Below are 20,386 nucleotides of genomic sequence, written 5' to 3'. Positions count from 1 at the left end.
ATTCAGTCTAGAATTGGTCTTTGGTCCTGTTGCTTTGTATTTCCTTTTAATGATAGTAACTTTGTGTATAAATAGTCTATCATTTCTTTTTGAATATATGTTTCTTTGTAATGTATATTGTTTAATGTTATGCTGACAATTTTTTATATTTTTTTTATCTGTGAGACACTTTCAAGGGATTTATAATAACTCACACACTTTACTCAATCAACGGAGATAGATAGACCCCTTATCAATTTTTTATATTTTGGTGCAATCTTGTTTTTTTCCTTTTTTGATTTTGCTTGAAAGTTAATTTGTTACGTCAAGACCCGATCAATTTGTCTTTTCTAATTCATTTTTTCTTGTCTTTCACACTTAGCACTTGGATGAATGTTGATACCATTGGCCCATCATAGCTGAGTGAAACCAAGTTGTCTTAGAGTTATCTGAGCTTAATTTGAAATTAGACTTGGTTCAATCAATGAATTTGAATTTGATGTTTAGTAAACAATTTGATTAAGTTGGCATTTGCTCACATGTTCTCTTTGTTTATTTAAAGAAAAAATTATTCATTTGATTTCTATAATTACACAAATTTTCTCTGTTAGTTCTTACACTTAAAAAACATCTATTTAGTATTTATACAAACATTTTTAGATCTTTTGAAAGAGACATGATCTTATTTATTTCATGTGATTATTTATATTTTTATATAAATTTTTATTCAATTTTTTGAATTATGAGTTGTGTAATAATTATCAAGTATGAGATGAAGATAGTATATGTTATATGTGTGATATGAAAAACAAGATAGAGGATAGCCAGACTAAACTTTTGTTACATACTTTCTTATATATCATTCTCTTTTGATTTGGTTGGGTATTTTTTTTTTTTACTTCCTAGTTCCTATTTTTTAAGAGAGTGCTTTGTTTATATAAAAAAATAAAACTAAACTTTTAAACAATAGTACACTATAAAAAAAAATAAGATTGTAAATAAATTTATTTGGTGTTTTAATTTTTAAAATAACTAACAATATTGATGCAACAATTTATTTATCTTTTAGTTAATTTATAATATTGATAGAACTACAACTTTATATGAGAATGTAGAAAATATGAGAATAAACTTTTAAACAATAGTAAAATGTAGAAAATTATTAATTTATGATATTGATAGGACTACGAATTTATATAAACCATCTTTTAACTAATTTTTTATTAAATCAAATGCTCAACTATTCATATTAATATTAATAATTTAAAAATTAATATTATAATATCACATCAGTGATTTAAAAATTAATATTTATTTTAGCTTAGTTTTTTAAATCTTTTTATTTCAGAAAACTAAAAATCTTTTTTAACTGTTAATCAACCAAGAAGGTCAAAACTACCAAAATAGTATAGACTTTATTTTCGGATAAAAAGGTTGGTTTTGCCGAGATCTTGCTGTCTCCCCGATAAAACTAATTTAAGTCGCTCTTCTGATTTCTGAAACTTACTCCATACATGATCGGCGACAACATCCTTCTCAGTACTCACTACTCAGGTCAGATTTCAATTCTCCCTTCTATTTGTCTCTCTTCATTAATATCCTTTGACTTTGTTCCATGGCAATAAAGCTTCCATCTTCGGCACACCCTACTCGATTCCTCAGATGGGTTTATCTCTCTTCAAGCTGTATTGCAGATATTTCAGAAACCCCTGGAATTCTTAAGCCCAAGGATTCATCTGAATTCGACCAAAACCTCAACTTTTTGAAAAATAAGCTTGCCCCAGATAACTTAATCCGGGTTCTGGACCGTACAAGCGATTTGAACTCGGCAGTGAGGATATTCAAATGGGCTTCAAGGCAGAAGAGTTTTCACCACACTTCCAACACTTATTTCAGGATAATTTTGAAACTGGGTATGGCCGGGAAAGTTTTGGAAATGAGGGATTTTTGTGAATACATGGTTAAGGATAGGTGCCCGGGTGCTGAAGAAGCTCTTGTGGCATTGGTTCATACATTTGTGGGGCATCGTAGGATTAAAGAAGCTATTGTAGTCTTAGTGAATATGAATTTGGGTGGTTATAGGCCCCCAATTGAAGTTTTTAATGTTTTATTGGGTGCTCTTGTGGGAGGAGAGAGTAGAGATTTTCAAAGTGCCTTGTTTGTTTATAAAGAGATGGTGAAGGCATGTGTGTTACCTACAGTTGACATTTTGAATTATTTGTTGGAGGTTTTGTTCGCCACCAATCGGAATGAGTTGGCTTTACATCAATTTAGAAGAATGAACAATAAAGGGTGCGATTCAAATAGTAAGACCTTTGAGATTCTTGTAAAGGGTCTCATTGAAAGTGGTCGAGTGGATGAAGCTGCTACTGTTTTAGAGCAAATGCTCAAACACAAATGTTAACCTGATTTGGGTTTTTATACTTGTATTATACCTCTCTTTTGCAGAGAAAATAAAGTAGAGGAGGCTGTGAAGTTGTTTAAAATGATGAAGGATTCCGATTTTGTACCCGATTCTTTCATTTATGAGGTTCTATTACGGTGCTTTTGCAACCACTTGCAGTTGGATTCTGCTGTAAGCCTCATAAATGAGATGATATAAATTGGTATGCCACCAAAACATAATGTTCTTGTAGATATGATGAATTGCTTTTGTGAATTAGGGAAAATTAATGAGGCAATAATGTTTTTAGAAGATACACAAGTTCATGAAACTGCTCCTTTCAATAGATTGCTCGAAGGTTGCTGCAATGCTAGTGAGGTTCTGGCAGCAAATGTTCTGCTTGAGACAATGTCTGAGAGAAACATAGCTGATTGCCAATCTTGGAATATTCTCATTAGATGGCTTTGTGAAGAGATGCTCATTCTGAAGATGCCATTGAAGTGTTTCACTATATGTCTGTAACATCAAGCATTCTGAAGATGCCATTGAAGTGTTTCACTATATGTCAATGAAGAGATGCTCTCTTCATTCCTTGTCCTTCTACAAGTTGATAAAATGTCTATGGCAATTAGCTTATTTCTGTGGTATGTCATGCTGTATTGCTACACACACGACTATCATGCATGAGCTGTCAAAATCAAGAAGGGCAGAAGATCTGTTAGCATTCCTCTCACAAATGTCGATGGTAGGAAGCAATCTTGATTTGGAAGCATATTGTATACTTTTTCAAAGCATGAGTAAACAAAATAAAGTAAAGGAATGTGTTTTATTTTTCAATATGATGGTCCATGAAGGTCTAATACCTGATCCGGACAGACTATTTGTTCAACTGTCATTCATAGCCAATCATTCTCAGTTATCTATGATTCCTAGTGCAATTGATAGAATTTCAGATGGTGACATTTTGAATCCAGCAATGTTTGGCTTACTGATAACTGCCTTGTTGAAAGAGTGTAAGTAGGGGTGAAAATGAGCCAAGTCAAGTCAAGTTTTACTGAGCTTGAGTTCGGCTTGAGTTGAATACGCAAGGCTTGAGTTTGACTCATTACCTATCATTGACTTTTTTTAAAGCTCGGCTCGGCTTACATAAAAGTCTGGTTTGACCTACGAGCCTATTTAAAAGTCCGCTTAAAGACGTCTTTCACTAATTAATTGTTCTAAAACCTAATGAAATACTAACTAAAAAAAGAAGCTTATAAAATTTTGTATAAGTAATGTACAAATCCAAAAATAATTGATAAACAAAATCATATTGAATTCAAGTTGTTAAAATATAAAGAATATCAAAAGAAAATGAAAAAAGAGAGTATAATATTAAAAAATATATGGATTAGAGATAATTTATACTAATATAGTCAAATAAAAATATTTAAATTGTCTGAAAATGTCTTTACAAAACATTCTTTTCTTTGGAAATATTAATCTCGTTGCATTATCCTTTTAACTTGAGTATTTTTCTTTTTGAAAATTTTTCACATACAAGTGAACTCTCTAGGCACTTTATGTCATTTCATCCTGTCATTCATGATGTCATAAAAATGATATAGATAATAGTTATTATTATTATTATTATTATTATTTAAACAAACCGACTTGTCAAGTTTAACAAGCTTTTTTTATAATTTGACTTTGGTCTTTTTATCTAAAAAAACTTTTTAAAAAGCTTAAACTTGATCTTCATAGTAAACAAATCAAGCTGAGTCGAGCCTTAAATAGACCGAGTCAAAGGCCCTTGACAAGCAGCTCGACTCATTTCCATCCCTAAATGTAAGGAACATGAGGCTCGTCGATTACTGTATTTGATGTTAGAAAAAGGTTGGCTTCTTGATGCAACCCCTCATAATTTATTGATTGGATCTGATGTTAGAGAAAGGAGCCAAACAATGTTGTTTGATAATTCTGCCTCACTGGATTCTGTAAGCAATATACTTGCAGAAGGCCTTGGAAATGCATGAAACTTCAGCATTCTATAAAAAGAATCTTAATGCTTAATATTAGCAGCACCATGTGAAAGTTAGGTGATTCTGTTAGGATTAGTTGATTGGCTGTAACTACCTAACTGCTTCCTTCGTGTACAGATATATACTACAGCTATCATAGAATAATAATAAGCTTTTGGGATGCATTCTTGATCTTCCTACTCTAAGCCTCGTGCTGTTACTGCATATACGAAACACATGCAGTATGATTTCAATATCTCTCTCTCATGCAACTTTATGCTTTATTCAACATGGTATCAGAGCTCTTCTAACGAGGAGAGCTCTGCTGCACACTCACTAATTCTTTTCTTCCACCAAACACTTCCACCATGAATGAAACCACACTCAACAATATAGAAAGTTACCTATACCTTCATCCAAGCGAAAACCCATCCATTGCACTAGTCTCCCCGGTACTGGATTCTACCAATTACCATTCATGGAGTCGTTCCATGATTACCGCATTAAGCGCCAAAAACAAGTTAGAATTCGTTGACGGAAGTGCGCCGGAACCACTGAAAACCGACAGGACGTACGGAGCTTGGCGCCGGTGCAATAACATGGTGCTATCTTGGATAGTACACTCCGTTGCCACTTCCATAAGGCAAAGCATACTCTGGATGGACAAAGCTGAAGACATCTGGAGAGACTTGAAGTCGAGATACTCGCAGGGAGACCTCTTGAGAATCTCCGATCTTCAGCAAGAAGCGTCCACACTAAGGCAAGGAACTCTCTCCGTAACAGAATATTTCACTCGACTACGCGTTATTTGGGATGAAATTGAAAACTTCAGACCCGGCCCAGCTTGTACCTACAATATCAGATGTTCTTGCTCAGCCTTCGCCATTATTGCACAGAGAAAGCTTGAAGATAGAGCTATGCAATTCTTGCGTGGCTTGAATGACCAGTACACCAACATTCGATCGCATGTGTTGCTCATGGATCCCATACCAGCAATAACGAAAATCTTCTCATACGTGGCGCAACAAGAAAGAAAATTGTTAGGTAATTCCTCTCCTAACCTTAACTTTGATCCTAAAGACGTTTCCATTAATGTTGCGAAAACCATCTGCGATTACTGTGGGCGCATTGGACACACTGAAAATATCTGTTACAAGAAGCATGGTATGCCTCTGAATCATGAGACAAGGAACAAAAGCACGGGTGGAAGAAAATCGTGTACCCATTGTGGTAAGATGGGCCACACTGTCGATGTGTGCTACCGAAAGCATGGATATCCACCAGGGTATAAACCCTACAATGGAAGATCTACTGTGAACAACGTAGTGACGATGGATAGCCAACCCGTGGAAGATCAAAATCAGCATCGTGAATCCCAGGACGTTGTACAATTCTCCCAAAATCCTTCAACGTCAGTCACCATGGCCCAACCATAGAAAAGCAACCACAACCTGTGATGCAAGAAACCACAAACCATACTTCCTTACAACCCACTTCGACAGATGAATCAGCTCCCCCCCAACGAACCAAATACGAACCCAAACGCTCAACACGAACCAAACACACACCAACTTACTTACAAGACTACCACCATGGTCTCTCTTCACACGATACTAAGGCTTCGACGAGTTCTCGCTATCCTCTAAGCTCGGTCCTTTCTTACTCACGACTGTCACCCACACACAAACACTTTGTTATGTCAATATCGTCCACAGTAGAACCTTCCTCATATGCCGAAGCCTCTCAGTATGACTGTTGGATTAAGGCCATGGAAGCTGAACTACAAGCTCTGCAATCAAACAACACCTGGAAACTCACTCCTTTACCTCCTCATAAGACAACAATTGGATGCAGATGGGTATATAAAATCAAACATCGAGCGGATGGTTCCATAGAAAGATACAAGGCGCATTTAGTAGCAAAGGGTTACACACAAATTGAGGGGCTCGACTATCTTGACACGTTTTCTCCAGTGGCAAAACTAACCACTGTTCGTCTACTCCTTGCCATGGCTGCCTTTAACCAGTGGCACCTAAGACAGTTGGATGTTAATAACGCCTTTCTTCACGGCGAGCTAGATGAGGAAGTTTATATGCAAGTTCCACCTGGATTGTTGGTTCCAAACTCACAAATGGTGTGTCGATTGCAGCGTTCACTTTATGGGCTCAAACAGGCAAGCCGTCAATGGTTCACGAAATTATCGGGTCTCCTAACGTCTCTTGGTTTTGAGAAGTCTCACTCAGATCACTCACTTTTTCTACGATTCACTGGTTCTATTACCACAGTCCTCTTGGTGTATGTGGACGATATTATCTTAACTGGAAACAGCGAATCTGAAATACAAGATGTTATCAAGCTCCTCGATCAGGCTTTTAAAATCAAAGATCTTGGAAATTTGAAATACTTCCTCAGTCTGGAGATTGCGCGCTCTTCCTCAGGAATCCATTTGTGTCAAAGAAAGTACACTTTGGACATACTATCTGATTCGGGAATGCTGGGATGTCAACCGAATGTAACTCCAATGGATTATTCGACCAAACTACAAGCTACAGCAGGGACACCATTATCAACGGAAGCTTTTTCTTCTTACCGGAGGCTCATTGGTAGGCTCATATATCTCACCAATACTCGCCCTGACATCACGTACGCAGTGCAGCAGCTTAGCCAGTATATGTCCAACCCCACAAGTGTTCATCAGCAAGCAGCTTACCGGATTCTTCGATATCTCAAAGGAACGCCGGGCTCAGGCATCTTCCTCTCCGCCACCGGAACTCCTCAGCTTCGAGCCTTTAGTGACTCGGACTGGGCAGGATGCCAAGACTCACGAAAATCCACTACCGGTTTCGTCATATACTTAGGCTCATCCCCTATTTCCTGGCAGTCTAAAAAGCAGTCAACAGTCTCGCGTAGTTCTTCCGAAGCCGAATATCGAGCCATGGCTACGACCACCTGCGAACTGCAGTGGCTGACCTACCTTCTCCAAGACTTTCGACACAACTTCACTAAGCCAGCTACCATCTATTGCAATAATCAATCTGCAATCCAGATTGCCACTGACCCCGTCTTCCATGAACGCACAAAGTACATCGAGATAGATTGTCATATAGTCCGTCAAAAAGTCACCTCGGGCTTTCTTAAACTTCTCCCAGTCCCATCTTCCTTGCAGCTTGCAGATATCTTCACAAAAGCTTTGCCTCCTACGGTTTTTCAGAATCTTTGTAACAAGCTGGGAATGATGAATATCCATTCCCAGCTTGAGGGGGGGATATTAGCAGCACCATGTGAAAGTTAGGTGATTCTGTTAGGATTAGTTGATTGGTTGTAACTACCTAACTGCTTCCTTCGTGTACATATATATACTATAGCTATCATAGAATAATAATAAGCTTTTGGGATGCATTCTTGATCTTCCTACTCTAAGCCTCGTGCTGTTACTGCATATACGAAACACATGCAGTATGATTTCAATATCTCTCTCTCTCATGCAGCTTTATGCTTTATTCAACACTTAATGTGCCAGCTCCATCACGAGTGCTGCTATCAAGGATTGTTTTTTCAGCACCTAGTCTTGCAGCAATAAAAACAATTGTCTCACTGACAATTCTTTCAAGAGATGCAGATGGGCAGATGTTAGCTTTGTCAGATTTATTTGCCACGCTCTACTTGGTAAGATGTGAAATGACTTGTGATTTGGATATGACTTCACTTAAAAGGATAGATTTACTCCTTTTTACAATGTATACATGACATGCTTTGTCTGTGAAGCTATTTTATTCTTCTTGGTGCAATCATATGATCTCAGATGTACAAGTTTTTGGCAAATTACCAGCTAGCGCTGACCAGTGCAGCAACTTGATGATTTGAGATTCTTTTCAATGACAGTTAATGATTGCATGCGTGCACATCCACACTGACATTAAAAGCATGATCTTCTAATCTTGTTCCATTGATTTGCACAAACTAACCTGTCTAATTTATATGTTGCAGATGATTTTTCATTACTCTACATCTATGTTAATTTGACAATGCTACCTATCAACTGCTGTTTAAAAGAGAGTTATTTTTCGTGGTCAGAGCCACTATGGTTCATTGTCTTTTTACTTATTGAGTGTTCTGATGCCCCATGCTATATTTAGCTGAAGGGGATGTTCAGATAGCTGGAAAGCTACTAATGATTGCTGATTTGATCAAGCTGCCAACTGAATGAGGGTGGTGTTAATCAAATTCAAGGGAGTATCTGTACTTGAAGAAAGACTATCTGTACTTAATATAACATGATTTCATGACGAGTATTTAATTTTTTGTATGCGATAGCAACAATGAGGTATGAATCTAAGATTTCATAAAAACTATTCAAATCTCCAACCACTAGGCCAGCTCTAGTGAGTTAAGGGTCGTGCTAGTTGTTACATATTGAAAAGAAGGCACCTTGAGAAATTTCCATGCTCCTAATTCGTCGAATCCTTGATGTATTTTAATAATCAAACATTTTCACGAACATTTTCATCCTTGTACTTTCACCAATGAATTTCGTATCCAATTTCCTTATGTGGCCAATAACAATAACAAAGTGACCAGGAGGAGTGTTAAACTATTGAGTTAAAAATAGTCAAATACATATATTTCAAGAAAATATATTAATCTTTTCAAACATTTTTTTTCTAAATAAATTTTCGGAGATAGCATACAAAAAAAATTGTTATGCTGACACTTGTTTATTGCATGTATAATCTTAGGGTGTGTTTAATTTGCTAGAAAGATAAGACAAATAAAATAGTACTGGACAAGTAGTTGAATCACAAGATAACTTTTTTTTATTATATGTTGTTTGATGGTCGATGCACAATCTAATTAATTTTGTATTGTATCTTATTTGATGTGCTTATGTATTATACAAAATAATTTTACTATAAAATTCTAGATGACAAAATAATATAAATTTTATTATAAAATTCTAGATGACAAAATAATATATGTATATTAACAGCACCTTGACGGTGCAACAATGAAGAAGCACCTCCACAGGGGAGGCGCGACCCCTGACACCACCGGACGTAGGGCCTGACGACATGAGACTGCCATAGGGTCACAGTGATGGCGATGGTGGCAAGGCGGCATAACGCAACCTCACTAAAGTTGGCCAAAAGGAAAAAAAACATAGCAATAAGAAAAAAATAACAATGAAAATATTTGAATAAATTAACAATGAAAAAAAAGAAATAATAAACAAAAAGGGAAAATAGCAGTCCATACGTCCCTTATTAGTGGCCAAGGTGTCCATGCTAACGACCAAGGTACAACATTTGAAGAAAGAGGGTTAGAGAGAAAAGCGCATATAGAAAAAGAAAAAAAGTGAAATAATGAAAAGTCAAAAAATAAGGATAGTATTTTATATTTACTTTTGTTAGACTTCAGACAAAAAGTTATATGAAATTTATTAAGTTACAAATTTCTGGGTATTTGTCTCGCCTATTATTTTTTATTTAGTTTTTGGGTATTTGTCCACCATTATTGCACGCTTATTTCACAAATTAAAAGTTTGTTTTTGGGATTGTAATAATGGAAATGCAACATATCTATATTTATGACAAGTTTTTAAAAAATTATTTTCAAATATTGTTAATTGTTGGAAAAGTCTTTCAGTATACATTGTTATTTCCACGAGCAGAGATGAAAAAAATGATATTTATATGAAAATATGAAAAGTTATATCCTAACACATGTAACTTCTTTTTTATTCATTTTTAATATTAAAAATTTTCCTAGAAATATTAAAATATAATCAAACACATTAATAGACTAAAAAAAATAACATTTCTAATTATAATATTCCAAAAATATTTTTTTTGGTAGACTATTACTAGAAACATGATTCTTAATAATACAATATTATTCCGTTAAACAAATGTTCCCTTAATTATTTCTTAATCAGCAACTGTTTCCTCTTGGAATATAGCATGTTTAAAGAATTTGCAATTCCATTTTCGGAAGATTGTTTATCCTACGTAAATACATAGATTTAAGACCGTATTCTGATTTGATTTCCATAATGCCGGACCTAGTCAAGACTATACAAGAATTACTAATATGTACAATTGAAGAGTTCCTCTAATGTTACAACTTCTGAAATAAGATAAACCATGTATTTTTTAAAGTAGCTTCCACCTCCCCACACCTTAAGTGCTGAACGCTCTTTATCAATGATATCAACCATCAATACTCAATAGACATAGAAGGATTCATGTATTGCTCATTACCATTCACAACATAATATGTCTACTCAATCCAAAATGACAGACAAAATAGCATCTTAAATTGTCTGTGGAACATAATACTCGTGAATCTCGTGATAATAATTTATCTAGGAACCTAAGCAGATTTAAATAACCTCCCTTTCCACCCCAAGTAAAATGCGACCTGCACAAGAAAAATAGAGAAAAAGAGGCTGTTCTACTGTGATGCTAGCAGCAGAATATGAGCACAATGTGACCATCACCACTCCACAAAATATTCAAGAGTCAGTCTGAAGAGAAAGCAACACAAATAACAGCATGACATCCCCAATTCATGCAGTGCATACATACATATTAAGCTGCCTCAAAAGAACGTAAACTTCAGATTGCCCTGAAAGACTAACAAGGGCACGTGTCAGGATTTTTCCATACAAAACTCAAATCATGTTTTCCGTGTGCTGATTTTGTATTCTCCAGCTGGAGGCCATGATCTGTGGGAAGTATAACATATTAGATTTGGACTTAGTAACTTTGTGGAAGGGGACTATATAAGCCAAGGAAATATGATCTTTTGTTTTGGCCATTTCAAATGGTATTTGTCTAGATGTAAGGCCACTTTGCTCAAGGCATTTGGTGGATGTTTTCGTGTTTTGCTTTTAGTTTTCATAATATGCAGAATTTCCCATGTTCTGTACTTCCATTTTTGGTGCTTGACTGAGCATCCCTAATGCTTCATCCACTAGCACTCTTAATTCAATAAAATTTAAGCTTATCAAAAAAAGAAAAGGGCCGACAAGGTCACGCGATAATTTTTACCATGAGAATTAAAACGGAACATCAAGAGCCAACGGAGAGAAACTGTTGATCTTCAACAGTTTGTTAAGGCATGCCCTACTCCCAGCAAACACAATAGCTGGGTAAGCAGAAACATAAACCTGACATTAAATTGAATACAAAATATATTTAAATTTCTTCTGCTGCAAACAGCAACTCTAGCAAACTACTAACCAGTTCTCAAACGTGAAATTTGCTATGGCCCAAGTCTAAACTAAAATCTCCCCAATGAAAAAGAATTCCCAAATCCAATCAATTCCAAAATTGATAGCTAATGAATCCAAGATATCCAAAGTCAATGTGAGGAGTCTGTCACCATCAGTCACCTAATATAGAAACTAAAAAGAAAATGGACTAAAAAAAAAAAATGATACTCACTAATGGGGAAAATTTTTTGCATGACTTAATTACAGCCGGGGGCACTTAAAATGAAATAGAATTGCATAATCACAATGGTACGCGGGCTTTACAAGGGAATAAAGGAATGGATAATGAAACGAATCAACCGTATGCTTTGAGAGAAAAAAAAAAACTAGTGAGATGTGTTCTTACTCAAAATCCCACCGCAATAACAAGTCCAGAACACAGTCAGTCTCTTCCTCTGCCTGCATTCAAAACAATGTGTTGTTCATAACGTAAGCCACAAAACCAGCACACCATTGACGGAAGAAAGAAAACAAAATAAATAACCTTGAGAAATCCGAATGGTTTTTCCAGAGCAAAATGTTAGATGAACTACGCTACTCGATTGGGCAATTAGGCATCAATGTTGTTGACATCAGCCTTAACCTTGCCCTGAGGTCCCACGAAGCCATTCAAAACAGTAACATTATTATGGTTATGATTCATCGTTCCCATTCCCAAATACTTAGAGTTAGAAGCATCGAAGGTGCCTAGGAGGCCGAGGCGCTTGATCTTCTCCACGGTGGAGCAATGGTCGAGAGCGTCCCGGGCCCTCTTTCTGGCGAGGGCGGCCTCGCGGACGGTGCGTTCGACTCTGGTCCGGGCGAGGGCGAGGGATTTAGCGACGGAGGCCGCGGCGAGCTTGCAGGCGCAGAGGAGGATGAGGGCGCGGCGTTTATCTAAGGGGGCGGTGGAATCGGGGAAGAAGGAGAAGTTGTGTTGGGAGCAGGGGGGGCAGAGGAAGGGAGAGGGGGGAGGGGAAGGGAGGCAGGAGAGGTGGGTGAGGGAGGAGCACTTGGTGCAGGAGACGAAGCGGTGGGCGAAGGCGGAGGAGGTGTTGGAGAGAGGGTGGTCGAAGAAGTCGAAGCAGGAGGGGCAGAAGAAGGAGGGGTGGAGGCGGAGGACGCAGGAGGTACACACCAAGCGGTTCATGCCGCGAATCCAGAGCCAGTGGAGGAGCCGACGCTCCTTCCAGCCGCAGTTGCCGCATTCTCCCTTCAGGGTCGTGTCTCCTCCCGGAGGAGCGGGTTTCGCCGGTGGAGGGTTCATCATGTGAGTGAGGGTTTTAGGGTTTTGGATCAGAATGAAGGATCCCTTCCGGATCTCCTTTGATGATTGGGCCTTTGGCGACACATGGAAAGAGGGTACTTTTCTAAAATTATTAAATGAGAATAAAATTTAAATTAATATTTAAAAAAAGTGGTAGTTTAAGTCATAGTAAAAAATATATATATAATATATTAAATAAAATAATATAAAAAAATATTAAATAAAACTAAAAAGAAAATATGCATTAATTCGTAAAATAAATAAAATAAAAAATTATTTATAACTTTAAAGTAGTAAATAATCCCTACTTAAAAAAAATATTCTCTTACCACTTTAAAATCGTGTTGAAAAAAATTAATAAAAAATTGAATCAGGAAAGAATTTTATGGCTTTAATGAAAAAAAATACTCTGTTAAGTGTTGAAAACAAATTAAACATTAAAGTCATAAAGTTTTTTTTTACTTTAAAAAAAGAAAATAATAATAATAACACAATTTATGACTTTCAATTTAAAATTATAGAATAATCTATAATTTATTCCTTTTGAATATTAATTTAAATTTTACTGATCTTTTATGCTTCACAGCAGTTGCTATAATATATCTTTTTAATCTTTTGTTTTTGTTTTGACTAATTGTTTATATCTAGGAAGGCATGCGTTGGTTATTAGTTTTTTTTAATTAATTTATACGATGAATTGCTTATCAATTTGTTAAATTTGAACCATGAATATTGAATCATTCATATTTTTGACAAATGTATAAAAACTATTCAAACTATCAAAATAGAAAGAATTTTTTTTTTTTTTAAAAAAAACCTCCTACGGGAACCATATGAGGTGGTGAGAATCTCATGTGCCCTTTGTAGTAAAGATGAAATTGAGAAACAACTATCAATTATAACTCCTAAAGAACCCATTTGATAATTTTGAAAAAAAATTATCTCCTTTCCATCGTTCCGTCGTTTCGCCCTGGGTTTTTTTACCTGCCTCTTCCTTCCTTCCTGCTATGCTAATGAACAGGGAACTAACTTTTTTTTTTTTTTTTTTTAAGGAAAACTAACTAACTTTAAATAGATGACAATAAAAAAAAGTATGATTAAAGTATAATATCAATATATAAATGCCGTATATTTCATTTTGAAAACTAATCTAATCCTACTCCTATTGGTTATATATATAGCAATACAGATAAGATATTTTGATATTTTTAATTATCCTTTTATTATATTAAAAAAAATAAAAGACCAGAATAAATATATAGACATAGATTTGCTTCAAAAAATTTATATAGGCGCAAATTCAACTATATTTTGAAATTTTTAAACGTAAATTTTACATTAAAGCATGTATTAATGTAAAAAGAATTAACTTTGAGTATTTCCATACACATTTTCTAACACAATTTTTATTATTGTATTAATTTATTAGAAATCATAAAATTTCATGAGTTTTATTTCTTATTTAATGAATCTCACTCGTCATTTTTTAATTTTAAATAAATTTTAATTAATATTTAAAAAATTATCCTAGAATATGTTACTAACATCATGCAACCAGCGTGCTTATGAAGAGGCTACAGGTGCTCAATGCAGCCTTTTATTTTTCTTTTTAAATCAAATTAAATATAAATAATAAAATATGTAAGTAGAAAATAAGATGTAGTGTCTATTTAAGAAACTTCACATCTATTTCGTTGTAATGTAAGAAGATCATAGAACGAAGATACAAAATTTGAAGGGTGCAGATCCAATACAAGGTTTTTGCATATTCAGCTTTTATTTTGGTCATGTTTTGTTTGTACAAGACTACTAGTTTCAGTATGATGTTGTGACTGCTGTCAATGTGGTAGACCATGGCTTAACAAATTCTACTTTAGCTTTGCAATTGATGGTTATGGTAGGTAGCGTAAGGTCATGTTGTCATTATAACCATTTACAAGAGAAGGTGATACCAGAGATCAAAATATCTCTGTGCTTCTCTGAATTTTTAGGTACTGATTCAAATTACATTCGATAATTAATTCAATACAGTTTGGTTAAAATTAATTCAATACAGTTTGGTTAAAATTAATTCTGTAATTGATTAAAATCCAATACCAAGAATAAATTTCCCACACCGTGCATATGCTTCAATACAAATTGATTAAAATTAAGCACTGGTTTAAATTACATTCAATATTTCTCAACCTTAAAACAACCAAGTAGAGAAACCCCCAATCCCAATATCTACTCTTTATTGATGATGTATTCAGTATTTACAATCTAATGCAATTGTGGAAGCAGAATTTATTTAGTAAAGCAGACCATTTATCCGCCTGTAACGAGCTAGAACCAAGAGAGGTCCTCGCTAATTTTATTTGTCTGCCACACACATCCATCGCATTTGCCCGGACTAAGGAGATATTTCAAACAAGGGGGAATCGAACTTGTCAAGATTGCAGCATGAATTTAAACTAGCAAACCATGTGCAAAAGAATACTAAATACCATGAAACCACTATGCTTATCGTACAACTAAACTACATTAATTCTAGTTTTTTTTTTCAGTCCCTTCAGAAGAGCAGTTAGATGCATTGTACAGATCCTTGTGCTACCGATCCTTGCTGAAACTCTGTTCTGATAAAATTGAAAAAGGAAATAATTAGTCAATTGTCAACCCAACATTGCACTTTTAAGACTCAACAGCAAAAATTCAGGATTCTGCAGAGCAAAATAATTTGTTTTATTCAAGGAAGCACTTACCAACGGTGTCCCCAGCACTATAATTGCTCCTTGCAAGTAGACTTGTTATGCCCAAGTCCCTTGCATCGACTGCAATGGAGATGGCGCTTGACTACTTCCTGAGATCCAAATCGCTTCATAGCTGGCCGACCAGGTGGTCTTTTGGTGGGAGGAGGTGTTACTGTTACCACAAGCTGAGAATCTTTTGAAGCAGACACTTCCATGTCTAAAATTGGATGTACAATCTCCGAGTAAGTCAGCCTATAGCTCTCAGCTGTACAGTATCTGGAGCAATAATCATAAAAACTCTGGTCAATGCCACTAATGACAGCAATGGCATGGCAGCATGGCACACCAGTCAGCTGCCAGGCCTTGCAACTACATTCCCACCTATCAATATCAACCACCTCAGTTGTGTCGCCACAAACCTCATAGGTGCTACAGGTTGATTGTAGAACTGAAAGTGAATTAGATTTTTGGCTTTCCTTCTTAAGCTTCTCCTCCATGGTTGGACTCAACCTAGTTTCCCATTGATCAGATACTGCCTTTCTGGAAATAATTAACTCCATAATCTTACCCCTAATTACATCAACCATCTGTGTTATCGGCAATTCATCTGCATCAGCTGCCCAATTATAGAACAGCTCCCCAAAGTTTGATGTCATGTGATTATACCTAGTACCCAGAAAAAATGAATTTGCCCAGTTCTGGGGCTCACTTTGAATAATCCAATTGTATGCTTCTTCAGAAATCTTTTTAATGCTCTCCATTGAGTTTTGAAAGCCTTCTGGTTTGGTTGCATAAGCAGCAGCATACAAATCTTCAATCATGAGTCGCATTACCTCGTGAGAAAACTGCCCTTTCAAGTCTCTAAAAAGTTGCTCAGTTAAGTATCGCAGGCAGTATGCATGAAATGAACCTTCAAATATTTCAGCAATAGAAGTTTTCAGCCCCTTCTCTCTGTCTGCCACAAATGTTATGGGACAAGATGTTGACAGTACCGACTTTAGTTGAAGTAAGAACCAATGCCAGCTATCGTCCGATTCAGCATCATCAACAATGGCAAAGGCAACAGGAAATACACCATCATCGGCATCCGCAGACGTTGCTGCTAACAAAGTTCCTTGGTATTTTGATTTCAATGGAATGCTATCAAGGAAAATCAGTGGTCGACAACCTTGTTGGAAGCCAAGCAACAAAGCATGAAGTGATACAAAGAGACGATCAAAGCTTGAGTCTTCCTTAGTAGTGCACATCGCAAGACTTCCAGGGTTAGCCTCCATTAATTTTTTACAGAAGAAAGGTAACTGACTATATGCCTCTTTATAAGAACCCTGAAGCTGCTCCTTAGCAATCTCTTTCCCACGCCATGCCTGAAAATAGTTAAGCTGAATTCCATATTCCTGTTTGATGTCATTGACAATGTCCTTGGGCTTGTAATCCGGAAAATCTTTCAACTTCTCCTTTATAATACTGGCCACCCAACTCCTAGTTGCTTGATGCCCAGTTGTTGCAAAAGCCCCTTCACAGGTATGAGTTGAATTCATTTTCTTGATACATATCAATTGAGTAGTTGACAACCTTGATGCATGAATTCTCCAAGGACAACCTTCTGCTTTGCATTTAACAGTTACACGATGACTATCATTTTTCTTATATTTAAAGGCAAATTGATGAGCAATGGCATATTTACGCAAGGATTCTCGAAATTCATGTACACTGCTGAACCTTTGACCCACTCCAGTTATAGTATTCTGCCACTGCTGTGCCCCTTTGGCATACTTCTCATCATTTGAGGATTGAAGAGGAACAGGGGGAACTTCTAGAGGAGTGTCCATGTCCGTATTTGTATCAATTTGATTGGTATCATGAACGACATCAAGCACACCATCAGCAACAGCAGTGTGAAAAGCATTGAGTGGCTCCGGTGCTACTGCTACTGTTTCAGACAAGGTTGTTCTGCTTGACCTAAAAGCCCAGGAATTCCAAAATTAAACTCTAGAAAGTTCCACAAAATAACAATGAGATGTTATTATAGCCCAGAAACAAAGATAACTACCTACTGGCAGGCATGTTTGACACCTCAGGGGCAGCTACCTCTTCAATAAGGATATAGATATCAACAGTAGAAGAACTCCCATGAAATTTGATCATTCGTTGTAGATCCTTGTCATTAGAAATAGTAATGAGAATCTTCTTATTCCCTGGAAGGAAATACTTGATAGACATGCTATCAGCTCTAATATTAAACATTTCTGCCACTTCTTCCTTGAACTCATCAAACTTCATTAGATCACCAATGTCTATAGCATGAGCATCACCACCTTTATATGACAAACAACCATCTTTGCCAGTCACAAACTTACCTCCCGACTGACATATTGCAATTATCTTCATAGCAGCCATGACCTATAACACAGCACAATGGAATCCTTATCATCAAAATGCCAGATGGAAAGAATGCTCCGGGAATAATTACAACAACAACAACAAAAGTAGGTAAGTAAAATATAAAGAACATTCAGAAACACCCTTAACACTAAGCCAAACCAATAAGTTTTGACTTTTTACTGTTGCTAGAAAGAAAGGATAGCACAAATTTCAATCATTTTATTTAGGACATTCAGTGGCAAATTCAAATAGACAACGCATTGGGGCATTCATGATAATGGTCCATGACCCCCCAAAAAGAATTGAAATTTAGGGACCAAATAACCTGATAGAGAACTTGGCTGTGTTTCCATTTATATTCAGAAGAGGCATGATCATCAATCAGAGTGTAACCCTAAAATCAGAGGAAACGCAAACAAAGAATAATGTAAAGACACCTGGTTGATTATCAGAAAAGGTGAATTAGGGTTGCTAATCCCCAAACGAAGATGAATTGGATTGCACGGGAAGCACGGTTCTTAGGTTCGTTTTTGCATCGGCGGAGAGAGTGCGGTCACATTTGCTTTTCCTTTGCCAGTGAATAGAAACAGAAGACAAAGACAAATCAAAATATATATTTGTTTCAATTTATTGAAAGCAACATCTTGTCCTGCTGCTACCGTGTCAAGCGTTTAGGGCTGGACGACACTGGGCTTGAATATACGAAGCCATGCCTATTTATATTACCAGTTCTGATTTTTCATCCTTCTCTTTCTCTTTTTATTTTCTTTTGTAGCTTCTTTTTTACCCCGCCAAATCACATGAATAACACACAATAAACCGTTATCATAATTTTTTTTTGAAAGTTCATTTCTGTATTTGAAATTGATTAAATAGTCACTTTCTATATCTTAAAAAATAATCTAGATCAATATATTTATTTAAAAACAAGAGAAAATTTAAATTTCCATTGTCTTCCAAATGAATTCTGATAAATCTCCTGTCCCATATGGTTGCAATCCTACTTATTCAAGAGATTTTGGGATCTGCTTGGTGATGATATTGTTCATAATGGTGTGGCTTGGTTGAAGCAAGGTTTTTTTTTCCTTCCAAGCTAAACAGTACAAACATTGTCCTTACTCCAAAAATTGATAACTCCTCATCTTTGAAAGATTTGAGGCCTATCTCATTATGTAATGCGTTGTACAAGATTGTCTCCAATGTGTTGGCTAATAGATTGAAATCTATTCTTCCCAAATGTATTTCCAAGAAATTATTTGCTTTTGTTGAAGGTCACTCTATTATTGATAATGTCCTAGTTGCTATTGAAATCATCCACCATGTGAAGTACAAGGTGAGAGGTAAGGAGGAAGAATTTGCTTTGAAGATTGACATAAGCAAAGATTATGACAAGGTTGACAGCAGATATTTGTATGGTATTCTGCTCAAAATGGGGTTTGCTGACAAATGGATTTCCTGGATGTGGAATCAATTGTTTTTCATGTCTTGGTGAATGGAGAGGGAATTGGACCTATTTTTACCAAAATATGTTATTTTATTCTATTTTAAATTTGATTGAACATATTTTAGAATATAGTATAAGAGGAATAGTAAAAAACACACTATGTAAAAAAAAGTTGTAAGTAAAAAAATATAATTAAAACATACGACCACATTTCTCTAAATAACTTAATTCACATTTTCAAAATTTACTGACAAATTCTCACAATATTCCTCACCCAAGAGCGTGGGACTTAGCCCTTTAATTTTATTTTATTTTTAAATATTTCATAACGCAAGGCAGACTTCCTGCTCTTTCATATGATTAGCAGTAGTGATATGTGCTGTTTGGTAAGAAACTTTTTTCAGTAATGCATTGTCATAAAAAGGTTTTACTTCAATGGTTCTGGCTCACTATTTTTAGGTAGTGAATGTGTTTCAGGCTGTGGGGTATAATACACAAGGTCAAAAGCCACATGTTGCCACCAGTAACCAGGAAAAAAAGTCTCTGTATTGCTTAAGCAGGATTTATCAATCTATCGCGGGTAAAATGTGAGTTTGATTTCTGGCAATGGGTTGTACTCCTTTCTCATTTTTTTATTCCTTCTCTCCTTCCCTTTTTGTAAAGCCAACTGTGAGATCCTTATAAACAATGAACCGTGTGTGGAGTGTTGTTGTTTCCATTAATAGCATGTAACTTATTCTAAACCCGAAAAAGCACAAAGCATAGAAGATAAAATCTATAGGCCAGTCAGAAAATATTAGTTTCATATTTAATCTACTATCTACTATCTACTATATTAAAAGGACTGACTGAAAAAATTAGGTCAAAACAGAGTATCTGATGAAAAAGTTAGAAGTGTCAAAACAGGGAATTAATTCCAAATAATAGATACACACAGCATCTAATGAGAT

At 35.8% G+C, this 20,386-nt stretch overlaps 3 protein-coding genes and 1 long non-coding RNA gene across 7 annotated transcripts; 2 read left to right on the top strand and 2 right to left on the bottom strand.

Annotated features, from left to right (window-relative positions):
• The first annotated feature begins 1,400 nt into the window (after positions 1–1,400).
• On the top strand, positions 1,401–3,300 carry LOC114402369 (pentatricopeptide repeat-containing protein At1g05600-like). Of its 2 annotated transcripts, none has more exons than XR_003664420.1 (2): positions 1,401–2,585; positions 2,710–3,300. XR_003664420.1 is itself a non-coding variant. In XM_028364909.1 (2 exons), exons 1-2 carry the CDS (start codon positions 1,494–1,496, stop codon positions 2,381–2,383), a joined length of 750 nt encoding a protein of 249 aa, XP_028220710.1. In that variant the 5' UTR covers positions 1,401–1,493; the 3' UTR covers positions 2,384–3,300. The 2 variants fall into 2 exon arrangements, 1 of the variants encoding a protein (XP_028220710.1); XM_028364909.1 differs by having other exon boundaries at positions 1,401–1,533; positions 1,674–3,300.
• A 4,552-nt stretch (positions 3,301–7,852) lies between these two features.
• LOC114401496 lies at positions 7,853–8,675 on the top strand. The gene is made up of 2 exons (XR_003664284.1): positions 7,853–8,028; positions 8,350–8,675. It is a non-coding gene; the product is annotated as an uncharacterized LOC114401496 (long non-coding RNA).
• A 1,705-nt stretch (positions 8,676–10,380) lies between these two features.
• Positions 10,381–12,960, bottom strand: LOC114402462. The gene is made up of 2 exons (XM_028365038.1): positions 12,120–12,960; positions 10,381–12,034 (listed from the first exon to the last, which is right to left on the bottom strand). The coding sequence occupies exon 1, from the start codon at positions 12,882–12,884 to the stop codon at positions 12,186–12,188; it is 699 nt and encodes a 232-aa protein (XP_028220839.1). The 5' UTR covers positions 12,885–12,960; the 3' UTR covers positions 10,381–12,034; positions 12,120–12,185.
• Positions 12,961–15,069: 2,109 nt separating this feature from the next.
• LOC114403470 lies at positions 15,070–18,718 on the bottom strand. Of its 3 annotated transcripts, none has more exons than XM_028366470.1 (4): positions 18,318–18,718; positions 17,661–18,010; positions 15,623–17,569; positions 15,070–15,496 (listed from the first exon to the last, which is right to left on the bottom strand). In XM_028366470.1, exons 2-3 carry the CDS (start codon positions 18,005–18,007, stop codon positions 15,640–15,642), a joined length of 2,277 nt encoding a protein of 758 aa, XP_028222271.1. In that variant the 5' UTR covers positions 18,008–18,010; positions 18,318–18,718; the 3' UTR covers positions 15,070–15,496; positions 15,623–15,639. The 3 variants fall into 3 exon arrangements, with proteins under 3 accessions (XP_028222271.1, XP_028222272.1, XP_028222270.1); XM_028366471.1 differs by having other exon boundaries at positions 15,070–15,491; positions 18,430–18,718; XM_028366469.1 differs by having other exon boundaries at positions 18,430–18,717.
• Positions 18,719–20,386: the final 1,668 nt, after the last annotated feature.

This window comes from Glycine soja, chromosome 20 (genome assembly GCF_004193775.1).
Source record: "Glycine soja cultivar W05 chromosome 20, ASM419377v2, whole genome shotgun sequence".
NCBI lineage: Eukaryota > Viridiplantae > Streptophyta > Magnoliopsida > Fabales > Fabaceae > Glycine > Glycine soja.
Note: the sequence above shows the minus strand (reverse complement) of the source record. Positions and strands in the feature narration are given on the sequence as shown.

Bases quoted from the DNA above. Each gene is read 5' to 3' on its own strand.
- LOC114402369 (XM_028364909.1), top strand. From the start codon at position 1,494: ATGATCGGCGACAACATCCTTCTCAGTACTCACTACTCAG. The intron at 1,534-1,673 runs GTCAGATTTCAA...GCTGTATTGCAG, and splicing joins TCTCAGTACTCACTACTCAG to ATATTTCAGAAACCCCTGGA.
- LOC114402462 (XM_028365038.1), bottom strand. From the start codon at position 12,884: ATGATGAACCCTCCACCGGCGAAACCCGCTCCTCCGGGAGGAGACACG.
- LOC114403470 (XM_028366470.1), bottom strand. From the start codon at position 18,007: ATGGCTGCTATGAAGATAATTGCAATATGTCAGTCGGGAGGTAAGTTT. The intron at 17,570-17,660 runs GTAGTTATCTTT...CTGGGCTTTTAG, and splicing joins TCAAACATGCCTGCCAGTAG to GTCAAGCAGAACAACCTTGT.